Genomic DNA, 25,415 nt, shown 5'->3' with positions numbered 1-25,415 from the left:
AAGAGGCAGGAACACGTGTGGGGGGCTCAGGCTGCCATGAGGAGGCCAGTTTAGGAGGTGCAGAGTTTTGTGTAGGAGAAACCTAACAGGTTTCAGGCAGCCCAGGACGCAGGAGGCGGATGTGGTCGTTAGTAATGGCGGCCAGTACAGAGCAAGGGAAGAGTGCTGGGTGGTGAGGGTGAGAATCAGCTGCTAAGGGAAGGGAATGGAAGTGGGTGAGAGCACTTGACTGCATGGCCTGCTGTGAGCAGCAGGGCCTCATTCAGCTGGTTCAGCCCAAGAAATCTGGGAAACTCTGTGGCCAGTAACATTTGTCCAATAATCGTAGAACAGAATGGTGACCGGAAAAGGGCCTAGGTGAATGAAAGTCAGCTCAGCTCACCAGCTTAGACCCAGAAAATATTTTTGGGCTCAGTGCTTTTTGGTACCCTAAATCTGATAGCTAGTATGCTTTTAAAGTTGAGCCTTCCTCAACTTTCATAATGAAAGATTTGTCTTTCAATAGAGTATCATTTACTGATACTTTATCGTTTACTGATATCGTAAACAAGAGCAATCGTTTACTGGGTGTTGACCACAAGCCAGGGTTTAACAGTGCATTATCTCATTTAGTTCTTAAAGCAACTCTAAGGAAAGTGTGTTTTTGTCTTAAGTTTTCAGAAAAGGAAACTGAAGCTAAGAAAGGGAGTTACTCGCCTAAGCTCGCATGGCCAGGGAACAGTAGGGGCAAGATGGGAACCCAGGTATTTAGGCCCTAGAGTCTTCAGTCTCAACCAGTAGAGTACAGAGGGCAGGGCAGGAGTGGAGAGGGATCTGCAAACTCATTGGTGTTGCCGGAGGGTCAATTACAAAGTAGGGAGTGACTGGAGGTAAGATGAAGAGGCTGGCATAAACCACATCGGATCATTCTGTAGGGTTTCTTTGGAGTGTGAATTTTCTCAGAAGGGCCAGTAGTTCTCAGTCCTGGCTATGCATCAGAATCACCTGGGATGCTGGTGAGGAACATAGGTTCCCAGGGAACACGTCAGATTGATTAAGTCCGAATTTTCACGGGCAGGGCCTAGGAATCTGCACTTACCCGAGTTCTCAGGGTGACTCTCATGCAGCCAGCTTGGTGTTTGGGAATCTGGTGACGGGGAGATACTGAAGGGTGTTGAGCAGGTGAGTGACAGGTGTGTATTCTAGATCTATCACTCTGGTAGGTCTTTTGGAGGTTGGAGAGGAGCTGGGAGATTCTTGTGGTGACTCTGTGAGAGAGATGATGTAGGGATAGAGAGGAGGGAAACAGACCCAGGATATATTTAGGAGCTTAAACCAATAGTACGTAGCGGTGATCTGGCTGTGAGAGCAGTGGGAGAAGTCAAGGATAACTCCTGGGTAGCTGGTGACGTCTTCAGCTAAGCCAGAGTGTACCGGAGGGAAAGGGGGAGCAGCTGTGGATATGGTGAGATGGAGGTGCCTGGAGGGCAGCCAGCTGAGAGCTGTGTAGGAAGGTTGCCTTTGCTGACGTGGAGCTCAGGGGAGAGAGAGGTCTGTGGAGATGTGGGAGCCGTGCCCGCCAAGGTGGTGGGGGAAATTTTGAGCAGGTGAGACCACCCAGGAAGACAGTAGGTGCCAAGGACGAAGGGTCAGAATCCAGCCTTGAAGGGATGGGCACAGGAAGGGAAAGCCCTGAAGGAGACAGAGGAGGAATGGCGGAGAGACAGAAGGACGCCTGGCGAGCCTTCTGGACGGAGGCAGACACCAAACTGGGAGTCGCCGCTCCCTCTGCTGTGACCACTCTCCTGCGAGAGCACAGTGAGCCAGGCGGAGCCTGCTGGAGAAGGGGCAGCAGTGCACTTGGCGGTTTTTGGAAAAGAAAGTGAGGCCGGGGAAAGTGAGTCAGCGCCCAGTGAGGCAGCGTGACAGAGGCAGTGTCTCTGCTTGTTGCCTATTTTGGGAAAGTGAGATTCCTTATTAAACAAAACAGGCAAACTCGTGGTCACGGTCCCAACCCGAAGCTCAAGAGGGACAGAGCAAGCTCAGGCAGACCTGCTTTCCCAACAGATGGCCCTGCCCAAGGTGCCAGCACCGCAGTGACCGGCTCAGCAGGTGGGAAGCATAGTATTGATCCATCCCTGAATGAGAAGGCCTCTGAGCTGGAGGAGACAGACAGGGCGCTTGCTGTGTGTTGCACACTGTCCTGGGTACTCTGTGCCGAACACTCTCAGATCAAATTGTGCTACTCCGAAGGACGGACATGCAACTTCACAACATGAAGGACAATTACAGAAGGAAGGAAACAAACATTTATGAACTCTTCTCTGTGCCAAGCACTTTACATACATTATCTCAGTTAATCCTCACAGCGACCCTGAGAGGTAGGAATTATTACTGTCTCTCTCTTCAGAGAAGAGAAAACTGAGATTTACGAAGGCTAAGGAGCTTGCCCAAGGTTATATGATACCTCATATTTATTAATCACTTAATGTCCACTAAGTGTGTGGACATTAAGCATATTCCATGCATTTTCTAATTTAATCCTCACAACACCATGTAAAGTAGGCATTATTGATGTCTCTCTTTTACAGGCACAGAGAGGTTAAGTAACTTGCCCAAGGTAACACAGACAGCACGTGGTGAAAACAAGATGCAAATCCAGGTAGCCTGGTGCCAAACCACATTATAGTACACTTGACCAGCTCACCCAGGTGATAAAGGGCTCCAAAGCCATACCCTTTCTGTGTCAGTACACTTGTGCCTCAGGCCTCAGGCTACCTCTCATAGCATTTATAATGTAGTTTTATATAAATCATCCAGCTGAATATGTGGCAGTTACATTGTTTTAAAAAAATTATTTATTTATTTATTTAGGCTGCGCTGGGTCTTAGCTGCGGCACACGGGATCTTTGTTGCCACGTGTGGGCTCTTCGTTGCAGGATGAGGGATCTTTAGTTGTGGCACGCAGGCTCTTTTAGTTGTGGCATGTGGGCTCTTTTAGTTGCAGCATGCGGGCTTTAGTTGCGCCGTGCGGGATCTAGTTCTCTGACCAGGGATCGAACCCCTGCCCCCTGCATTGGGAGCACAGTCTTAACTACTGGACTGCCAGGGAAGTGTCCCGTCAGTTAGGAAATGAAAAGGGGGCATCTGTTTCATGAATTCTCATGATCCTTCCAGTTATGGCTGTAAGTTTGTATTAGAGAAGCAAGATGATCTACAAGGAAGTTCGGGGGGTGCTGGCTGATTTCAGCTCACACAGTGGTTTCAGCTCTTGGTGGGAGCTGAGGAGAACCAGGCCTCAGAGCAGTAGACTTTGGCTTGGCTCCAGCTCGCTGTGAGACTGTGGGTAGGTCCCTTCCCTGCTCTGGGCCTCATTTTCTTCACCTGTAAAATGCAGTGATCTCAAAGATTTCTTTTGGCTTGCAGGTTCTGTGAGTTTTTAAGAAATTATAGACATTTTCAAACATATGCAAAGTTAGAAAATAGTATGTAATAAACCCTCACATACTCATAGCCCAGCTTCATCCGTTATCAATATATGGCCAATTTTATTTCATTTATGCCCTCACCCACTTTCCCCTCCTCCAGTGGATTATTTTAAAGCAAATCCCAGACATCATCTCATCTCAGCTATATAAATCTCTAAAAGATGGCTTAAGAAAACAACCACAATGCCATTATCACATTTAAAAATTAGCAGTAACTCCTTAATATCACTGCTTATGGAACTGAACTACTTAAAAGTTTTGTTTGATGATATGGTAGAAGCCAAACTGAAGCTTCTAGTGTCAATCATAGTGTTTTCAGAACTTGTGGTCAGAGAACAATCTTAGAGAGAATTGTAATGTTATGCACCAAGTTAAAAAACCCCCAAAACACACACAGCATGTGTTTGAAAAGCGTAATCTTTTATGCTAATAGTAATTACGTACATGGAGAGGCTGCTTGCTGTGTGTCGCACGCTATCCTGGGTACTCTGTGCTCTTTCCTTTAAACTATTTTATAAAAAACCTCAGTGCCAAGTGCAGTGCCATAAAGTTAGAAAGCTTGTGACCAGAGGTGGGGACTGAGCTTAAGGAAAGAAAAAATGATTGGAAAAATATTGTGCGATTTAAGCCATCAAATTAAAAATAAATTGAGATTAAATGGGATAAGTCTGTAACAGAAATAGTTTAAGCCCCTGAGAGAGAGAATTAAAGTGCATTCCCTTAAAATAATGCATTTTCATTTTGTAGCGGGTCTCCTACCCTGTGCTCAAAAGTAAACTGAGCCAAGTACAGCCATCCCTCTGTGTCCATGGGGGATTTGTTCCAGGACCCCTGTGGATACCAAAATCCACGGATGCCCAAGTCCCTTTATATAAAGTGGTACAGTATAGTCGGCCCTCCGTATCCATGGGTTCCGCATCCTTTCATACGGAGGGCTGGCTGTACTATTGCCCTTGAATGTTCCATGAAGCCTTACCTCTGAGCCTTTGTACCAGCCGTTGCCTTTGCCTGAAATGCTCTTCCTTTCCTTCTCTTTGGCTTAACTCTTTAGGCCTTCTTTGAGCATCTCAGTCCTAAACTACCTCTTGCCTCTCTAAGCTTTCAGCATTTGTTGCCTGTACTGTTCATCTCTCAGTCTCACTCTGTCTAGTGACATCCCTTGTATTGCTGTCTTGAACTGGTATTTAAATTCCTGAATGTTTGTCTTGTTTCCTTAATGCTGCAGCTCCTTGCCCAGTGCCTGCCAACGTGGGCATGATGGATTCATCCGTTTGTCAAGGCTTCACTGAGCTTAGGGTTTGGCATTCAGAAGTACCCAAGGCTTGGCCCCTGAGACTTTGTGCCTAGAGAAATTTCAGGCGGTGTCCCAAGTTTATTACCTGACCAGTGTATTACCGTGTACTCAGGCTGCATGTAGAAAAAGTCTTTCTTCTTCCAAAGGTTTTCAAAAACAGGCTTCAGAAGTAGCTAATTGAAGAACACTTAGAGATTCCTGCTTATGGACATTAACTGTGACCATTTGCTTGGCCTAAATTATCATGAAATCATTGGAGGCCCCTTAGCAGGAAGCAAAGCTCACGGGAGGCTATTAACCATTTAGTATTCTCTAAGCCCCAGTGGGTGAAATTTCCACTTACTGAAGAGCAGGGAGAGGCAGCCTTTATTACAGCTAAAGCGTCCTGCCTGGAGATTTAGAAAGTTACAGCCATACTCAGTGTGAAAGAAAAGTGGACAGCAAGGCAGTGTGGGCACCTAGATACCAGCTGGGTTGCTTTTGAATGTGTTGACACACACAATTAAATCAGTGATGAGGACTCTGGCAAAGTCTTGACAAGGCTTTTCTGGGATGTCAGCTCAGGTCAGTGTCTGCCACTCATGTTGGTCACTGCAGCTGCCCCTCCATTAGTGCTGACTTGGCCACTTGCCAGGAGGGAGGAGTATTTGTTTTTGGTGCTGGGTGGGCAGGTGGATGTGGAAGGGTCGCTTTAATGGAGTGACTACGCTGTTCTCTATCGGTAGATGGTTAATATGGCCTGGTATGATGGGAGGGGGCAAAGAAGGAGAAGAGAGCAGGTGCAGCCCGGGCTGCAGGAAAGCAGGGGCAGGAAGAGAGAGCTGGGGGCGGGGGTGGTAGCAGAGTGAGAGTAGCTGGGGAGACATGGCCTGGTGCAGAGTGTGCATCTGTGGGGGAGGGGTACCAGCTTTGAGAATCCATCCCCAGCATTCTGTATCCCTGGCCCTCAATCGGCTTGGCTCCCGGCAAGAAGCCAGTTTTGTTTTGCTTAGGACTGTCAGGCGGTAGGCTGCCACCCTTTCTGGAGAATCCAAACAAAATGTATTTATAAAGTTGTACACTACCGGTCCTCGACTGTGGCAGGCACGGGTGGGTGCCCTGTAGGATCCCCTGGATAGCTTTCTCCAGACCCCCATGCGCAGACCCCACCTTGGACATACTGAGTCTGATCTCAGGAGTAGGCTCTGGGGCACAGGGCTTGGACAGGCTCTTCAGGGTGTTCTGTGGACTTGTTCAGGCCCCCTTAGCCCAGGCTCCGAGGAGGCACCTCTCCAGGGAGTTAGTTCACTACCCATCTGGGCAGCTCATTACATCCTTGGCTTTGATATGGTGCCTTCCCCAGAATATGCTGAATCCCTCGTCTGTGTGGGTCCCTCACATATTGAAGTCAACCATCAGGGTTCTGCTCCAGTCTTAATACCCATGTTGTTTCTTGATTAATAGCTATTAAACCAATCTCTGAAGAGGCCTGAGTTGGCGATATGCTAAGAGAGAAGAGGTAGGAAAAAAAAAAAAAAGCAACTCTAGTGTTAGGGTAGAGAAAGGTGTGGTAGAATAGAAGTACTTTCAAATACATTTATACTACTTTTTTTTTTTCTGATTTCTTAAAGTAGCGCTTGTTCCCAGTGAAAATTTAAAAACAGTAAAAACCCAAAGGAGAAAAGAAAAACCTTTCTATTCCTACCTGCCAGATACACCCATTGTTAATATTTTGGTGGACATCCTTCTCATTAAACTATAGATTTGTAAACTTGCTTTTATCTCAAAATAGCAATATTATTTTTGGCATTTCATTAATATTCATCTATGCCATCACTGTTGGAAGCTGCCAGGTATCAATCAGTCCCTCAGTGTTGCACACTGGAACTCAGTGATGGACATGTTTCAGGAGCTTTGAATTAACCCTTAGTCAAGTAGGACCCAAATGAACTCAGCCTGTCTGCACGTGAGTCCTGACCCTGGCTCGTGTGTACTGGCCCACTGGCAGCCAGGTCAGGGTGCTCTTGGCAACTTTTGTGTGTCAGGTTGGTTTGGACCTTGACCTGGAACTGTCCAAGCGCTGCCCAGGTCTTGCCTGGACCTAAGACAAAGCCTCTTGAGCTTGAGGTCCCATAACTTTTCTCCTGGATTGAGCATCACCAGCAGACGTGGGAGCTGAAATTCCCTTTGGGGACTGGCTCTTCAGACCTACCAGCACCAGAACAGTTCAAGCCTCCGAGGTAACTCTGAGCTTCTGTGGTTGGCTTCCCATGGCACTCTACTACTAATGAGTCCTGTGACCTTGGCAAGGGGATCAACTCAGCCTCAGTTTTTTCCTCTGTGAAGTGGAGAGAATAGCTCCAGCCTCACTCACAAAGTTGGAAAGATCAAATGAGACAATGCAGGTAAAAGTGCTTCGTAAACCACAGTGCATCAGGCAAACCTATGTTACACTTGACAATCGACCTCCCGATGTGGTGCAATGAAAAGGTGCTCACTCGAGCTTCTCTTGTTCTCCCAGACAGAGTGGACTCATCGGCTGCATGAGCTTCGGGGTGAAGTCCCTCCTGACTCCGGACAAGGTGGGTCCTAGGGAAGCTTCTGGCAGGGTCAGGCCACCTAGGCCAGGGCTGGTACAGGCAGAGGCCTTTGTCTGGAAGCCCTGCGGCGGGGCTTCAGTGAGATGGTGCCCCACTGAGACAGTGCCCCCAGGCCTGATAACAACACTGTTACCGGTGTGACCAAGGGTCTGGGTTCCTGCCTTGGCTCATTCTTGTCAGAGACCAGTTGTTAGGCGGCTCCAAGTCTTCCCAGAAGGCTCTAGGTCTGGTGTCTTCCCTTAAGGACACAGGCAGGTCCCTCAGAGCTCAGAGCACTCCCTGCCCTGGAGGATGAGGGACGGGTGCTTCTCGTGGTCTGTTCCAGGGGTTGCCTTGACGTTGTTTGCCAGGTCTCAGGTTTCTGGGCCTAGCAGGTGCTCAGGGATGGAGTGAGCATCCTCTGTGGAGCTTTTCTTCAGGCTGGGTGAGGACTCTGGGACCTAGAGGCCCCTCCGTCTGGGTGGCCAGACCCTTATGCAGCTCTACTTGGATGGCGCTCCCCGCGTTGGAGGCTTTTGAGCAGGGGAGGGATGTGCACCTCTTGCATATCCCTGGAGATGTCCTGGTGGCCTGCTGCAAGGAGTTGCCAGGTGGCCCTGCCACCCAGCTCTGTGTCCTGGAAGTGAAGTCTGGGGTAGGTGGCTGAGGACCCTTTATCCTACATGTGGGTCCCAACTATCTTGTCTTGACTGCAGTCTTGGCCTTATTCCCTCTTGGGAGAAGATGTCTGCCCCTGGGGACTGCTCAGCGGCCTCAGGATGCCTGCTTTCTGGCCTCTCCCTCCCTCCCTCCCTCCCTTCCTCCCTTCCTTCTGTTCTGTCAACATTTATTGGGCTCCTGCTGTGTACCAGGCACAGTGCTAGGCACATCAAGGAGCCTGTGCACAGCCTAGTGGGGGAGGCAAGCCTGTGAGTAGACTTGTTCTCCAGGGACAAGAGGCGTGGGAAGTCGGCAGAGGGGAGGATCATCTCTGCCTGGAGCATCAAGGAGGGCTTCCTGGAGGTGGGAAGCGAGGGTTCGGGGAAGGGAGGCTGGAGTGTGTGTGTCTGCAGAGACGCTGCTCCTGAGGAGGCTGTCCAGCTGCTGCTTTTTGACGGGGATTGGTGGCTGCCTGACCTGTGCCCTCTGTCTCCTCTGAGCATGTCACGCCTTCTCTTGTGACAGGAGACCAGCGGCTGGTACTACCTGCTGGGAGAGGACCTGGGCCGGACCAAGCACCTGAAGGTGGCCAGGCGGAGACTGCGGCCCCTGAGAGGTGCATGCCCACCACCTTCAGTTCTGCCCAGACATGCCGACCCCCAGGGCTCCCCCCACTCCACTGTGTAGTAGCCTCAGTCCCTGTGTTTTGTGGCATGTGTCACCCTAGGCTGCCATCAGACCCTGGGTCCAGGGACTTCTCACGAGTGCTTGCTAGAATGCAGCCTGCAGGCAGCCTCATGCCCATGACTCCTTTATTTATGTAGCTCATGGAGGGCTGGGCTTTTGGACCTTCCCGTGTGGCCATTCCTCAGGGTCCGTGGTCTCAGGATCCCCTCTGGGCTGCCTGGCTGACCTTGGGGCGCCCACCTCTGCAGACAGGCCATGTGGGCCCTGCTGTGGGTCCTGAGGATTCTCCCCTTCTGCTCTGTCCTTCCCATGCACCCATCTGTCTCCTGAGCCCCTGCCTGGCCCGAGCCTGGGCATTCCCACATCCTGGGGGCCAGCAGTGACCTTGTCCTCCACATGGGCCTGGCACCCTGGCCTCATCCTCTGGGTGGTCTGTGGAACGGGCACTTAGATGCCAGCAGAAACTTTCTGACTCTGCTCTGTCACCTTCCAGACCCTTTGTTGAGACCGTTGGGAGGTGAGGACACCGAGAACAGGGAGAAACTCAAGGTAGGTGGGGACAACCTGGGCAGGACTGACGGGCCCTGAGCACTGCTCTGGGCTCTAACCTGCTTCTGGTCAGTCCCTTGGCCCAGGAGACCCCTAAACAGGGCAGCACTCGGTGACTGAGACTCAGATTCACTTGGTGCTTGGAAACTCAGCAAGTTGTGCATTTTTAAGAGGTTATTTCTGGTGCTTTTCTCGGGTTACTCAAGCTTGGGGCAGGAGTGGGGAGAGAGCCGGGCCCCGGCCCCTGGAAATAGAGGAGTCTGGGTTGTACTGACTTTTGGTCTCTTGAAGCCGAGTCCTCCCTTTCCTGCAGGCCCCCTCAGGCCCCTTGCCTCCCCTGCCACTGTGGCCCAGTTCCCCTTCCGGTTTGGCCCCCTTGATATCAGGGAGCAGCTGTGAGTCTGAGCCCGAGACCGATGGGTCCTCACTTCATTAGGGCTTTGAAGCTAGAGAGGAACCTTCCTGTAGGGATTTTGGGGAATTCATCCAAATTTGTCCCTTTGCAGGCCATGGCAGGTGATCTCTGCTTTTCTCTAACCACTAAGGGAGGGAGAAACAAGCCCCCAGTGCTGAGTAGCCCCTCGGTTGTTATCTAACATGACCCTCACTCCCACCTCTGAGGTGGTTGTTACTACCCATTTCACAGATGAGTGAGACTTGTAAGGTTCAGAGATGTTAGGTCACTCTCTGTGGTCACACAGCCAGCAAACATGCCTTCTGGTATGGCTGTCTCCTGCAAGTGGCCTAGTTGGGAAGATACGACAGTGATATTTTCCATGATAATATATGACACTTAGGTGTATTATTAGCTACAAGACATTTCCCCTTTCATTCACTCAAGTCATTCACTCATTCATTCATTAAGTATTTATTGAACATCTACGTGGGCTAGGCCTTGTGCCGGGTGCCAGGATATAGCTGTCAAAGATCCCTGCCCTCACAGAGCGTACAGGCTAGAGCTGCACTGCCCATTATGGCAGCCGCTAGCCACCGGTGGCTACTGAGCATTCGAAATTGTGGCTAGTATGAACGAGGACCTGAATTTTAAATTTTATTTTAAAATTTATATTGCACCTGTGTCTAATCACTACCATATTGGATAGTACAGCATTAGAGTAACTTGCTGGATCTCTGTTTTCCGTGGCTTCATTACAAGTTTAAAAGCTTTCTTCCAGCTTCAGTGGGGGAGCTGCAAAGGCCTTTCTCCCTCTCTGTGTACATGCCGAGCACAGAGAGGACAGTGACCAGGGAGTCTCCCTGGGGATTTGTGAGAAGTGCCTGGACATCGACACTGCAGGTTTCTAGGTGGCCTGGGAGAGTCCTCCTTCGTGCCGGGCTCTGCACACAGACCCTGACCTCTGGGGCCGTTGTTCTGAGGGCGTTTGATTTTCCTCGGCTTGCACACGCAGAGATGTCCGTAGGGCTCAGCAAGGTGTGGGCGATCGTCAGAGACTTGGTTAGAGCAGGGGGAGAATCTCAAGAGGTGACCTGTTCAACTCCCTCTTCATGTGCGTGGAGGGATGGAGGCTTAGAAACCTGGGTGGCCTGACCACTGTCACAGTAACGAGAGCTGGGCTGGACCAAGGGACACTCTCTGGCATGAAGGATGTGAGTGGCTGGGTAGTTTTCCTCAGGGGCTCTGAGGTTGGTGGAAGGGGCTCTAGGCTCACCAGGCGCTGCTCTACAAGGCAGGAATCAAGACTGGGGCTCTGGTCCCAGCTCCACCCCACCCTGCTGTGTGATCTCAACTGCTCAAGGCCCCCACTTCTTCACCAGTAAAAAGAGGACGCTGGATTATCTAGTGATTGGAAATCCCTTCCCAACTTGACTTTATGGTCTGTCATCAGATCCTTCAAGCAGCCCACAAACATGGATGAGGAAACTGACTTTTAAGTAGCTTCTGAGTGGCAGGCAAACTCCAGATGTTTTGTATTCCCTGTCTTGACGTGGGATGTCTGTGGGAGCAAAGCATCCTTAGGTTCTTAGGCTGAGTTAGTTCCCTGCATTTGTACCAGGGATCCTGGGATTTGCAGGGGGAGGCGGCGTTGTTACAGAGTGGGCCGTGTTTTCTGCCTGGGTTCTCCTCCAGGCAGGGGTGTTTGTGAGAACACTGGAATCACAAAGTGGCCCATGGCGGAGAATGCAGCCAGAACAAAGGCGCCCTCTCCCCGCCGGGGCCCGGGGAATACTAACTAGTTGACAGGAATTTTAATATAAAACTCTCCCTCTTCCTTGTCATTCGGAGGTTTCAGGAAGCCTTCGGGCTTATCGTGCAGAGGCACACAGCACAGACAGGGCTTGGGGAGGTGAGAGGTGATTTCCTGCCATTCTTCTGCGGGGCGGGCTTCCCAGGGCGGTCATGCCAGGCTGACGGGGCGCAGTGCGGGCTCCCACTGCTGGGGGGGAGAGCCGGGTTTTCATGGGGCGGCAGTCGAGGCAGGACCCGCAGCCATGAACCGCTACAATGGGCTCTGCAAGGTGTGTTCGGAGCGCCGCTACCGCCAGGTGGGTGCTTGGCCCCTTGGGGGGTGCATGGGGTGTCATTGGGGGTCAGGGGTGAGGGCTCACCGAGCAGGACTTGTCTTCCCACAAGGCCTTTCTTGCCTCCTCCTGGCCCCTTGCAGGTTCATTGTGATCTGGGGGGGAGGATAGAGGCAGGAACTGGCCCCAAGGTGGCCTTTACCTGCCGCCCCTCCTTAGGGGCAGACGAGGCCAGCTCTTCGCCATCCTAACCACTGACTGGGTGGTGTCCATGGTGAGATTATCTAGTTGATTTTCTGTCATTTTTATTTGGGAGGAGTGTGGGTTAAAAAGAGCATCCCAAGCCTGAGATCGTAAGTGGCTAGGTTGCTGAGCAGCTGGATTTGTGTTTTTTTGCTAACTTTCCCTACTTCTGATGGGACGGCAGTGCCTGTCCTGTGTTGTGTAGGTGTGATTGTGTTCTAGCGTGTGTTGGTGTGTGCTTGTGAGCGAGGTAGGATGTGTCTGCGTATATGTGCGCACACATGATTTTCCTCCCGGGTGTCTGTGATGCCTTGAAGTGGGTCCGGAGTCCTCTGGCTCCAGAGCCCAACTTCACGGAGAGGGCTTGGCCCTCAGCCTCCAGTCTCAGGATGTGGGGCAGAGTGGGAGTGATGATCCCTTAGCCCCCAAGACTCTTCTGGAACTGTGAGGGACATTTTTTTTTCTTATAAAAAGGGCATGGTGTCAGACAGGGTGAAGGCAAGGGATGTCCAGATTTGGGGAATGTCCAAGCTGATGGGACTCTGGAATGGTTCTGATTTTAAAAGTATAGAAAAGTCCCTCTGTGTTTTAATGACCAGCCTGGAATCTGGGTCCTGAACTCCTTCAAACTGGCAGACTTAGGTCTCAGGGAGATGCTCAGAGGGGCCTCCTGCACCGTGAGTGGGACACGTGTGTTCTCTCTCCAGTCCCCAGCTCTCAGGGCCCTCCCGCACTCCTGGAGCCTGCAGAGGCGCCCCTGTGACGCTGGCAACTGGATGGCGGGGTGGTGAGGCACAGAGGGCACTGGATGGGAGGTCGAGAAGTCCTCGGTCACTTGGGACTACAGGCCTGAGGACCGGGACCCTCTGGCAGTCACAGTAGGACCAGGCATGAGTGCGGTCCGGGCCTGGGGCTCTGGGACTCAAGTTCAAGACGGATCCCCTGCTAGAAAGTAGTGCGGGGTTGAGAGTACCAGCTTTGTGCCGGACCCGGGCTCACATCCAGCTCTGCCCTTCTTGAGGTCTGACTCTTGTGCATGGCAGTTTACCTCCCTGAGCCTCAGTCTTCCTGTCAGTGGAATAGGATGATAATGTGACGATGCTGTGAAAGTAAACGGAATATGTATGAAGTGCCTGGTGCAGGGGGTTCAATAACTATGGCATTTAGGGATTGGGATTGAAGTCCAGGCATGACAGAGGGTCAGAAATCAGGCAGGAGGGCAGAAGTGAGATGCTGGCATGGGTGAGATCTGAGAGCAGTAGCAGTTCCTGCACTGGACAGGAAAGAGCAAGAAGCACCCCAGGAAGGATGGCCTCTGCCAGGAGTCGCTGAGGTCCCAGAGATAGGGCAGGGCTGCTTCCCTTGTCTCTTGACCCTGAGGCCTGAGGTCAGAGAGGAGGGCTGAGAGCTTACTTGCTTCAGGCCTCAGTTTCCTTCTCTGTAAAATGGGCATACTGAAACTAGCCCTGCATTCCCTCAGGGCTGCAGTGATGATCAGGTTCTTTGGACATTGTCCTCTCAACGTGGTCATGGTCACGATAGACAGAGCATAATTCTGTTTCCTTTATGCAGTCCCACCCCCTCACACTGAGCAGGAGAGGGGCTTGCTTCCCAACACCGTCTCCTCTTCCCCTCTTCCCAGCCCCCAGCTGGCCTGGACTGTTGTCTGGACTGGCTCTGCTTAGCCTGGTGCCCAGGAAGGCAGAGGGGTCTCCTGTCCACAGTCCCACCTGGATGCGGGGAACAGGCTGTTTTCTGGAGCACCCTCCTCTCCAGATTCAGCTTTGGGGCCAGTCCCCAAACTGTTGGCCCTGGGTGCTGGGACTGGTTTTCCAGAGCCGCACCCCAGGCAGGAGGGGCCGTGGCTCTTGGTGGTGTAGGACTGGGGAAGTGCTAGCAAAATGCTGGCATCCCAGCTTCTGCCTGGGTTGAGGGTGGGCTGTGAGGTCCCTAAAATCCCTGCTGGTTGCATGGAGTGGACTGGGCTCCTGTCATCGTCCCTTGGCCTCAGTCTGGGCTTTCCGCGCTCACTCCAGAGTTTGTTTTTCTTTCTTTCTTTCCATTTTTTTTCTCTTCCTGTCTTAGCTGTGTGTTTTCCCAGAATTCTTATGGGAACAGGGTATTTTCCTGCCTCCCCCCGCCCCTTCCCCTTGTCTGTCAGATTTCCTGTTTTACAAACTCGCTTTGAATCCAGGCCCAGGGCTGGTGGGAAGCAGAGCCTCAGGGGCCTCCCCAGCAGCATCCAAGGGCCTGGGTCACCCCGGGCTCCCCGGCCCCCCCCTTTCCCATGCCTGGCCTTTGGGACAGCTGGCAGGTGAATGCCGGCACCCAGCCTGGAAGAGGTAACCCCTAAAGGAAGGAGACAGCAGTCTCCTAACGAGGCGGTGGCCCTTGACCTCTTTCAGGGCTGCTGAGCTGGCTTCTTCCTCAGCCTGCCTGGGGTGCCCTACCCCATGCTGCACCGGGGCCCGCGCCACATCCAGGGCGCCAGACCCCTTTTCTGACTTCAGCTGCCTTAGTCTGTTGCTCTCATACACCTGCTCTGAGCAGCCTGGAATTGCTCTTTGAGTGGGCAGGGGCTGGGCTTTCTGCACCCCTCCCAAAGCCTAACTGGGGGTGCACAGAGAGGGCATGCAGCAAGGTAGAACTGAACTGAGCTAGCAGACCACGCCGCCCCCTGCCAGCTTTCCTCTGCTGGTGGGAGGCTGCAGCTCTGTCCTCACTAGCGGAGCACTTGCTGGTTCCTGCCGTGCTCCAGGCCTGTCATCTAAAGTCAAAGCACAAAGGACTCTTCCCAGCACCATCCTCACCTTTTGCTGTAATGCTTAACATGACCTGCTTTGCTTTCTAGAGATCAGTGTACCCTCATGCTCCTCTGGGAGCCAGAGACCAAGGCCTCATGACCTGGTACCTCAGCAGAGCCTGGCATGCAGTAGGAGCTCAATAATTGCATGTTCCTTTGAAAAGAGCATCCAGATGGCAGGGACCTTTCAGGGGACTTCTGAAAGTAGGGGTTGTGCACCTGCCACGCACACAGGCTGCAGCAGGCACAGTGAGGTCATTGGCTAGTTCAGGTTCAGCCAGGAAGCCTATCTGTGCCCTCACTTGCCCCCTCACCCGGCAGCCCTCACTGATACCTTGAGGCCCTGGCAGTGGACGGCCCTGAGACGCCTAGCACGTGTCCCCTGCCCCTTGGCCTGAGGTGGTGAGTGTGTGCATCCCTGTCTTCCCTCCCCTGTGCTCTGGGAGGGCAGCCAACAGGCCGGCTTTGTCTCTGGGCCCTCAGCATGGGGCCAGCCTTGGGCCGATGCTCCATGAACCCCTGGGGAAAGGAGGAGGGGACCGAGCAGGCAGTGGGTCACAGGTGAGGTGGAGACGTGCAGTGCAGTGGGCCCTTGGGTAAAGGGCTAGGTCACATGTCTGCCAGGGCTGAGGAAGGCGAGATTCAGCCTTCCAAGGCTTGGTCTGGGCCCTTCCACATGGGCCTGGCTTACCTCCTGAGCTCCCAGCCTTCCTGCTTGGCCCACAACCCAGTGCTCAAGATGCCTGGGCCAAGATAGGGACAGCGAGGGGCCGGCCAGCCTCCTTCTTGGCTCCAGCAGCCTTGGAGAGGAAGGTGGCTCTGGGGTGGGGACTGTGTTCTTCACGACCTTGGAGCAGAGGCAGCAGCCTCATGGCTTCTGGGAGTAACTGGGCAGGGCTGTGTCCTAGATTACCATCCCGAGGGGGAAGGACGGCTTCGGCTTCACCATCTGCTGCGACTCTCCAGTCCGAGTCCAGGCCGTGGATTCCGGTGAGTGAGTGTCTCGGGTGATGCCAGCCCGAGGCTTTGCAAACAAGATGTTGGAACTGAAAGGGGAGCCCTAAACTGGAGCAAAGTGTCCTGGTTTTTCAAAATGAGAAGAATAATATTTTTAAATGACCACAGATGAAAGTGAGGTCTATGAAAATACACCTACTCTTTTTTTTTTGTTTTTAATCAAAATGAAAATAGATTTTTATATTTTGTTTCCCAATCATTTCAAACAGGAACTAAACCTATATTTTCAGTAATGGCTGCATGGGAAAATGAGAGTCATTTATGAACTCGATTTGGAAGCAGTATTTTATCCTATTCCAGCCTGATTAGCACTTAAAAATAGTCATTCCCTCCCTATTTTTCACAAAGAAAAGACTTCTAGTCACAGAGTGAGCATCCAAAGTGGAGAAGCTGGGACATGGTGATCTGGGTGCCCCCATTGCCTGTGAGCCTGGCAGCAAGGAAGGGTTCTCAAGGGGTGGGAGGCCCTGGGCAGGGAGGGGGGCCTGGCGGGGAGGTGGACAGCAGAGAGAGGTCAGCCAGTACTGGGTACGCGGGCAGGGAGGAAGTGAGGGCAAAGGGGAGCCTCCCTTCAAGGTCCCCGAGAGCCCCCGAGGTTGGCCCCTCATTGACAGGTGAAGAAACAGAGGGGAGCGGTCCTTGTCCAAGGTCACTGGAAGCAAAGGACCCCGGGGCTTTTGAGGGGGTTGTGGGCTTCAGGAGCCCTTGAGTGGCTTTTCTTTGTCCCTGCAGGGGGCCCGGCAGAGCGGGCAGGGCTGCAGCAGCTGGACACGGTGCTGCAGCTGAACGAGAGGCCCGTGGAGCACTGGAAATGCGTGGAGCTGGCACACGAGATCCGGTGACAGGGGCGGCGGGCAGCCCGGGGCCTCGGGCTGGGGCGCACCTCCCCTCCCCTCCCCAGACCTGGGCACACGCCTCGCCCGTCCCTCCTTCCCAGCCGTGAGCAATTCACTTTGCTCCTTGGGGAATCAGTTTCTTGGCCTGAAATTGGAAGGTTCAGGTTCTGAGCAATTTTGGATCCCAGAGCAGACAGCGGGGAAGAAGCTCTCAAACAGACCCTGTGGTTCGTGGTGCAGCTCCAGGGGGTCGCTCTCTACTTTAGCTCATTAGTTCTGCTACCTCAGAGCTAAGCCCTTGGTTTCCTAAGGATGCGTAGATGTTGCGAACATTTTCAATTGCACAATTAAACAGTTATTCTTTAAATTTTGGGGTCTCCTAAATTTCGACCCTCTGGGTTAAAGCCCTTGTGGCCCATTTTAGGTTTGCTTCTGGAATAACCGGATGAGGGGTTGTACACAGGCCGTGGCTTGCCTGCTCCTCCTTGATAACACTTTGTGTCCAGGAGGCACGTCGCTAGTTGAGTTTGGTCTTCTTTCTCGTTTACTTGGCCTTGGCCTCAGTGTCCTTCCCAGCCTCTGCCAGTCAACTAGAGTCGACCTAAGGGACCCCTTTGCTGTCTCTACTTTAGATGGCCTCTGCATCCCTTCCTGTTCTGGCACTGGGGCTTCCCTGCCCTCTTCCCCTCTCTTCCTCTCTGCCCCCACAGGCCCCTACCATGGCTGACTTTGGTCTCCCCCAGACTCAACTTCCCTTTGTGACTCCCCGCCTCCTCCAACTTCCAGGAGCTGCCCCAGCGAGATCATCCTGCTTGTGTGGCGTATGGTCCCCCAGGTCAAGCCGGGGCCAGATGGCGGGGTCCTGCGACGGGCGTCCTGCAAGTCGACCCATGACCTCCAGTCGCCCCCCAACAAGCGGGAGAAGAACTGCACCCACGGGGCCCAGGCACGGCCAGAGCAGCGCCACAGCTGTCACCTGGTGTGTGACAGCTCGGATGGGCTGCTGCTCGGTGGCTGGGAGCGCTACACTGAGGTGACCAAGCGCGGGGGCCAGCACACCCTGCCTGCACTGTCCCGTGCCACTGCCCCCGCCGACCCCAACTACATCATCCTGGCCCCGCTGAACCCTGGGAGCCAGGTATGGACAGCTGGTTCAGGGGAGGTGAAGGGCATGGGTCCCTGAGTGAGGCCAGGAAGATGCGAAGACTCAAAGTTGTGTTGTGAGGAGCCTGCCAGGGGCTTGGAGTGGGGAGCAGGGAAGTGGACTATGTGTTAGCTCCAGCCTCTATAGGGCTGTCCTGTTGGGCTGTCCCCGGCAGAGACAGCAGGTGGATCTTTGTGGCCTCAGGGCACAGATCCAGGACCATGGGAGGTCACACGGTAGAAGATTTCACCTCAAAAGAAGGAAGAGCTTTCTGCCAGTCTGCACTTATCCTCAGCGGAATGGGCTGCGTGGTAGGCAGCAAGCCCGTCGTAGGAGCTGTAAGATGGAGTAATGGAATGTCAGCGTGTGTGCCCCAAAATATCGGTCCCAGGAGATACTCTGGGAAGAAAGTTTCTTGATGTCAAATGAGTTTGAGAAACACCTTATACTCTCGTCCTCCTCTGGGAGAGTCCCGATGCATATTAGCCTATTTGAGGCTCTGAGGGCATCCGCAGTGAAGAAGGTGGTTTACCCTTGTTTAACCGAGCATTTCTCAAGCTCCCCTGACGGTGCGCCCTTTGTGGCGGAGTTGTTAGCGTCCCAAGTGCCAGTGTTTCACAGAACACACTTCAAGGGGTTAGACTTGATGACAGCTAAAGCCTCGTTCAACTCGAACATTCTAGATTCTGTGATCCCTCCAGGCCCCCCTCTCAGCTCGTTAGCGGGACTGCTGTTTTGCCCTCGTGCCCTGAGGTGCTCCCCTCCTGTCCCCAGGCCAGGGCTGAGCAGCCTGCCTGGTGGTCTGCCCTGTTCCTGGGGCTGAGGTAGTTCTATGTCTTTCCCTCGCAGCTGCTGCGGCCTGTGTACCAGGAGGATGCCATCCCCGAAGGTGAGTCTCTCCTCTGCTGCTGTGCCCTCTGAGCCCCGGAGAGATGGCGAGGTTAGCTGCGAGGCTGGGCCCCACCTCCTCCTCTGAGTTGGGAGACCTTCCCAACAGAGTCAAGATCCCCCCCCCATTTTGACACAGAGTCTGTCTCCTCTTGGGACCTTTTTCTTCCTCACTGAACCAGTGTCTTTCTTCCTTGGACCCTGAACTGAGGAGGAAGAGAGGGCATCTTCCCAGAGCAGTCTAACAGATGGTGTTCAGGACTCAGGCATTCAGCTGAGATTCAACCAACGTTACTGAGCAACCAATATATGTAAGGTGCTGTAGGCACTGTGGTCAGGCCAGCTCGGGAGGGAGGCACGGAACTTGGAGCTGGGAGGTTCCAAATTGGAGTTGTATGAGTTTGAGCAACTCATGTCCCCTCACTGAGCCTCAGTTTCTTTATCTATAAAACGGGGCTGATAATTCCCACTTCAGAGGGTGTTGGGAGGATTGAAGGAGATAATGGTTTTGAGTGGCAGCCTATTTGCTGAGTGATGTTACACAGAAGTTAGCTGTCTTTGAAGTGCACAGATGGCTCTGCTGTTTGAAGGGATTTTTCTCCTTTGTCCTTCAAATCCTGACCTTATTTTTTAAGGGCCAGGGAGAGAAGCTGGGCTCAAAACCAGTTCCTTCTCCCAGGAAACCTGAGGTATCAGTGTTGCTGCTGGAGTTGGCTGGGCATTCCTTTAGGCCCTCTCTGCGCTGGCCTGAGTCTAGCTGGCTGGAGTCCAGGTGGTATCTGGAAGGTTGAGACCAACCTTGCCTGGTGGTCCATGGTGCTGACCTTGGATATGCTTGAGCCCTTCCTTCTTTGACCTCCTTCTTTGTGAATGGCCTTTTCCCAACCACTTGCAGACTTGCTTCCTTGCTGTCCCCCTCTGTCAGTAGCATGAAGACGACGCTTGCTTAGAGCAGGTGCCCTTTGGAGGGAAAAGGGCTCCCATCAGGCTCAGAGTTGCAGATGGAAGCCATCTTTGTTCTCTCCAGGCTGGGGCATTTGGGTGTTAGGGCTTGGTCTGTTGGAAATGAATCTGTGTTCCTTCCGGAGAAAAGTCTGATGGAGATTCAACACTGAGTTTTAAAAAAGCTTTTAGTTGCCGCATCAGGTTAGAGTGGAGATGTCACTGCTAAATGGTGACCCCATTAAGGGCAGGGCCTAGGCCTGCTCACCTCCGTGTGTCTGATGCTGGTCCCAGGGTCTGACAGACAGCAGGTACTCAACAGAATTTTATTGGAGTGACTGACTGAAGGGGAGTGACTCTGGTTGCCTCCAAGGTTTGCAGACTGCTCATGGGAGAAGGGAGCTGGAGAGATGTGTGGGTTGAGGCAGGCTGGTGTGGTTCCTTTTCGGCCGAGAGATGCCTCTTGGTGTCCTCCCCTCTGTCCACGTTTTGGTTCCCCTCTGAGAATACAGTACTTCGTAAACCAAGAAGGGCAGAGTCACGCAGGCTGTGGGAGAGGGACAAGCGAGGAAATGATGCTGCTGTTAATAACAGTGGTAACTTTTGAATGCATTATATTAAGAACTTGACCTGACTTCATTCATTCTTTTTTTAAAATTTATTTATTTATTTAATATTTATTTTTGGCTGTGTTGGGTCTTCGTTTCTTTGCGAGGGCTTTCTCCAGTTGCGGCGAGCAGGGGCCACTCTTCATCGCGGTGCGCGGGCCTCTCACTGATGTGGCCTCTCCCGTTGCGGAGCACCGGCTCCGGACGCGCAGGCTCAGCGGCCATGGCTCACGGGCCCAGCCGCTCCGCGGCATGTGGGATCTTCCCGGACCGGGGCACGAACCCGTGTCCCCTGCACTGGCAGGTGGATTCCTAACCACTGTGCCACCAGAGGAGCCCTGACTTCATTTATTCTTCACGATGATAATTATTTTGGTATCCAAGGACATCTTTGCTCTTTACCAGGGATCAAATATTCCTAGCTCCTGGTCCGTGGGTTCAGAGGAAGGGGTGGAATTCAGGGTACAGATCTTCCCTTAAACGCACTCAGGGTTCTCCAGAGGCTAAAGCTGTCGCCAGGGTGACGACTTCTGTCTCCTCCTCTGGCTGGGCTGCTCGGCCTCCTTGCAGGAGGGTGGGTGGGTTGAGCCAACCTGAATAGAATGGGGTCTGGTGCCCTTCTGGGGCCTGTGGTGCCTGCCCGTCTGTCGTCGGCGTGTTCTCCAGGGCTGCGGGTGCCCTTGGCATTGTCCCTTGCCCTGTGAAAGCAGCCCAGCCTCAGATTCGCCACGGCCGGGGGACGGATGGCTGCCAAGGCTCACCTCGGAAGCCGTAGCAAAGCCGAGTAATTACTGTTTGGTCAGTGAAGCAGGTGTTTAAGGGGTGATATGGGGGTTTAGACCAGAGGGTGTAAGCGGTAGCAGGTGGGAAGTTAAGGAGTTTGCCTTCGCAGAGCTCAGTAGCTGGGTTATAACTTGGACTGTTTTTTAAAAAAAAAACTTCAAAAAATCAGTTTTGGAAAATCAAGCCCACTTGCTACACACTATCCAGGGTATGTGGAGATGGGGCACGAGGGCATGCCACATAGGTTGGGTTGATTCCGCTTTGTACCAGTTACTGGCCAGATGACCTTGGGCAAGTCCCTCAGTCACTCCAGGCCTCAGTTGCCTTGTCTATAAAATGGGGCTGCTTCCCACCTGAAGGCAAAGGTGTATGTCAAGTGGCTTATTCATGACTCTCTAGGCCCAAGGCAAAGATTCTGTGACAGCCCTCTGCAGCTGGGCTAGGGCAGGGAAGAAGTGGATTCCTTTAAAGGTCAGACTGGGGGCGGGCAAAAGCCCAGATTTGGGCATTAGCAAACAGCCCCCTTTGTTAAGTTTGGTCTACTTTGCCTTGCTTGTCGGTCCTGTGTGGTTTTGCCTTCTCTGGTCTAGGCTCGGTTGTGTTAAATTAGACTGTCTAGTTCCAGACTGACCCTTTGATCCCCGTTCGTGGTAAAGCTTGTGGCGCAGCAGCCCTGTCCTAATGCCAGCCCTGACGGGTGGATTATTTGTTGGCTTGGGTTTATAATCCTCGTACCCTCACACCCTGGTACCATTCACCAAACCCTTTCCCATCGGGTCTCTCGTGTGCGCCCTCACCTGTCCTGGGGCAGGCAAGGCAGCAGTCTGTATTATCTCTGCTTTGCAGTGGAGAAAACTCTGGCTCAGAGGGGGAAGGAACCTGGTCAGGGTTATTACACAGCCAGTCTCGGAGGAGGCCAGTGCTCAAGTTCAGGTGTCTTGTCCAACTCAAATCCAGTGCAGAGCTTGAGAGCCAGGATGGGTTCTTTCAGCAAAGGGGCCAGTGCCTGGCAGCACAGAGCCCTCTGGGGCGGACGTCCGGGGCCAGAGCAGACGAGGAGCTGGGTAGGTACTTCCATGCATCTGCCCCCTGCCCCTGTCCTGGGTGCACGCTCTTTTTACTCTTCTCTAAGTGACTCCCTGAAGAAGCAGGAAGTGGTTTAGGTTATTATGGTTCGAGTGCTGCCCCAGGATACTGCTGTGATCAGTGGTCACTTGTGTGTGTGGGTTGACTTGTTTTTCTTACCCTGCTCGGTGAGAAGGGGCATGGGGTGGGTAGAGGGGGAAAGTGTGAAACCTTCCGAGCTGAGTTTTTCCCCTGAGGCTGTGGACCACGCGTTGGTGGGGAGCTTCCCCGAGATGTAGTTGGGGTCAGGCCACCTGCTCACCCCCAGGCTGCCAGGACTGGGGGTGGCGGAAGGAGACCTGGGCCCCCGTGGACTGCACATTCAGGTCAGGGAGGGCTGATCAGTTGCCCACCTGACAGCAGGGACCCTCGGAGGGGGCCCAGGTGTGTGCAGAGTCTGAATGCCCTGGAGTTTATCTCCTACCTGCTTGTGTCCAAGAATTCCTGACTTTTTAGCTACTCTGTGTTTTGCTCTTCTGCCCATTGGATGAGACATGATAAAGATCTGTATGCCACCCCTTGTTCAGTATGAGGGTGTGTGTCCTGCTGTGGCACCTTATAGAGGGACTCCCTGCAGCTCTCTGCTCTCTTTCCTGGGGGTGATTCATTCTCTCTCTCTCTCTCTCTCTCTCTCTCTTCTCTCTCTCTCTCTCCCCCTTTTCTGATGAGAATAATTTGTGAGTTGATAGCCAAGCCGGGGAATACCTCCTGGCTGCGATGAAGCCTAGGATTCCCAGAGTCCCTGGAGTATCTGATTAACTCGCTTTCCCAAGTGGAGAAATCACAACAACAAAACCACAATAAGTTAGCAGCTCACTTTTACCGCGCACTTACCAGGTCCCAGGCATTATTCTAGGGGCTTTACTTGGAGTGTCTCATTTAATCCTCACAGCAACCCCACGAGCTTGGTACTATAATTGCAGTGAGGAAACCAAGACTCTGAGGGGCGAAGTGAGTTTCTGGTGGTCACCAAGCTGGGGAGCAGAGGAGTGGGATTTGGGTGCAGCCCTCTGGCTCAGAACGGGTGCTCTTCCCCGGGAACTGGAGTGGCAGGTGCCACTCCCTATTCCGGACTGACTCAGTGAGCCAGGCCGCTCCAGCTCCCTTGGCTAGTAGAAGGCAGACACCCATACATCCTGAGAAAGCCCACTGTCTCTGCTATCACTGCAGAGACATGACCTCCAGTCCCTTTGTTCAAGGGACCTGGGAGGCAATGAAACGGGCCAGCAGTGTTGGGTGTGCGCAGGGAGCAGTGGGGATGGGGACAAGGGGGACCACACGTGCTCTGCCACCCAGGACGCTCCATCTGATTGCTTGTTTGACGTGGGACTGTGGGCCCGGTGAGGTCAGATCTTCTGATTTTTCGAATCTGAGAGATTTTCTGATTTTTAAATGTACGAGGCCAAACCGATAGGTCTGGTTCAGGTCCTGGTGACCTGAACCTGTCCTTGCCCTGGAGTTGTGGGTTTACACGGTAGTATCTCTCACAGAGTGTGAGGAGATTCCTTCTGAGGCCTCCCTGTCCTCTCAGCACCTTGCTCAGGGCCCGGCGCATGGTAGCCGCTGTTGTTAATGGCTGTTAATGGACTGAGACCATGTTCCCTGTTTCGGCAGAGGCCTGCCTCTGCAGGGGGCGTAGAAATGCCTCACGGTCCCCCATCTCTGTTCCACAGAATCAGGGAGTCCCAGCAAAGGGAAGTCTTACACGGGCCTGGGGAAGAAGTGTCGGCTGATGAAGACGGTGCAGACCATGAAGGGCCATGGGAACTACCAGAATTGCCCGGTCATGAGGCCGCATGCCCCACACTCAAGCTATGGCACCTACGTCACCCTGGCCCCCAAGGTCCTGGTGTTCCCCATCTTTGTTCAGGTGAGCTGATGACCGACCCCAAGGGCTCCCTCTGGAGGAGGTGAGAAAGAATAGGGTCCTTCACCCCGGGACTCAGAGATGGTACCTCGTTCCAGGTCTGAGGACCCCCTTTTGGGAAAGACAAATAGCTTTAGGGGCTCAGGATTCCGGGGGTTATACTGAGGGAGCAGAGGTTTCCAGGAGGAGGAACAGGAGAGTGGGGGCAGGGAAGCTCGGCGACAAGCGGGTCCCCCCTCCCCCTCCCCTCCCCTCCCCCCTCCCCTCCCCTCCCCTCCCCTCCCCTCCCCTCCCCCTCCCCTCCCCTCCCCTCCCCTCCCCTCCCCTCCCCTCCCCTCCCCTCCCCTCCCCCTCCCCTCCCCCTCCCCCCTCCCCCTCCCCTCTCCTCCCCTCCCCCTCCCCTCCCCTCCCCCTCCCCTCCCACTCCCCTCCCCTTCCCCCTCCCCCTCCCCTCCCCTTTCTCTGGGGCCATTGCAGACACGCTACAGCTGCTGGTTGTATTGTCACAGGGCCTGTGTGCTGAGGGTTCTGCTTCCTGGCTCCTCCAGTGCTTTGTTGTTTGGAGATGACCAAGGGAGAGAGCCTCGAGGTCTGGCATCTTGTCTGGCCGTCAGACATCTTAGCAAACATGTCTGGCCAGTACTAGCTGGTGGCCTGAGATTATTTAGATCTCCCTTCCTCTGCTTTTCTCTCTTTTTCCTTCTCTTCCTCCCCATTTCCAAACCTTTATTTATTCTATCACCCAGATATAACCAATGTGAGCATTTAGATATCTTTCCTGTGCATATACATATTTTAAAAAAACCCAGACAGATCTTATTGTACATTTTATATCCTGTTGCCTTTTTTAAACAAGAATTGCAGCATGAACATTTCCTACATCATTAAATACTCTTTGAGACTGTGTCTTGTAGCGATTGGACACTACTATGTGGATGTACCATATTTATTTAAGCAGTTCTCTATTCTGTTCAGACACCTGTGTTATGTCTACTCTTTTGCTATTGTAAATAACTCTGTGATGAAGATCCTCATGCGTGAATTGCCTCTCGGATTATTTTCCTTGGGGGAGATTCCAAGAAGCAAAATGACTGGGCTATGGGTCATAAACATCTTAAAGGCTCTTGATGCGTATTTTGACAAATTGCTTTCCAGAGACACTCTTAGTTTATCCTCTCATCAGCAACCTAGAGGGGACATGGCCCCAAGAGCTTCATTTCTGACCATGCCTGCCTTCTCTGGTCTCCCTGGCGACCCATTCCAGGCCTGTCACTGGCCAGTGGATCTTAGAACTCATACGTTTATAGGACGCTCACAACGCAACTCTGGCAGGTGATGCGCCTCTCCCCAGACAACTCTGTGGGCAGGGTCTGCCCTTTGCCTTTCTCTTGGTCTCTTCTCTTTCTCGGGATGTAACCACAAAGGTCTTGGAATCCACGGAACTTATTTTTTATTTTTAAATT

The 25,415-nt window shown here is 53.0% G+C and overlaps 1 protein-coding gene across 8 annotated transcripts in view; it reads left to right on the top strand.

Annotated features, from left to right (window-relative positions):
- Positions 1 to 25,415, top strand: part of RGS3 (regulator of G protein signaling 3) — a 143,342-nt gene that overhangs the window by 35,311 nt on the left and 82,616 nt on the right. For 3 of the 8 annotated variants that reach the window (XM_060300577.1, XM_060300578.2, XM_030858940.2), the window contains 8 exons: positions 7,262 to 7,322; positions 8,505 to 8,595; positions 9,160 to 9,215; positions 15,651 to 15,732; positions 16,492 to 16,597; positions 17,382 to 17,733; positions 18,589 to 18,628; positions 23,759 to 23,955. In XM_060300577.1, coding sequence (XP_060156560.1) covers positions 7,262 to 7,322; positions 8,505 to 8,595; positions 9,160 to 9,215; positions 15,651 to 15,732; positions 16,492 to 16,597; positions 17,382 to 17,733; positions 18,589 to 18,628; positions 23,759 to 23,955 — 985 coding nt within the window. Of the gene's footprint in view, positions 1 to 7,261; positions 7,323 to 8,504; positions 8,596 to 9,159; positions 9,216 to 11,366; positions 11,721 to 15,650; positions 15,733 to 16,491; positions 16,598 to 17,381; positions 17,734 to 18,588; positions 18,629 to 23,758; positions 23,956 to 25,415 lie in introns of those variants that run through there. The other 5 variants (XM_060300579.2, XM_030858943.2, XM_060300580.2 and 2 more) reach the window with 5 other exon arrangements.

The sequence above is a fragment of the Globicephala melas genome, chromosome 6 (assembly GCF_963455315.2).
Source record: "Globicephala melas chromosome 6, mGloMel1.2, whole genome shotgun sequence".
NCBI lineage: Eukaryota > Metazoa > Chordata > Mammalia > Artiodactyla > Delphinidae > Globicephala > Globicephala melas.
The sequence above is the reverse complement of the archived record's forward strand: the minus strand, read 5'-3'. Positions and strand labels throughout refer to the sequence as shown.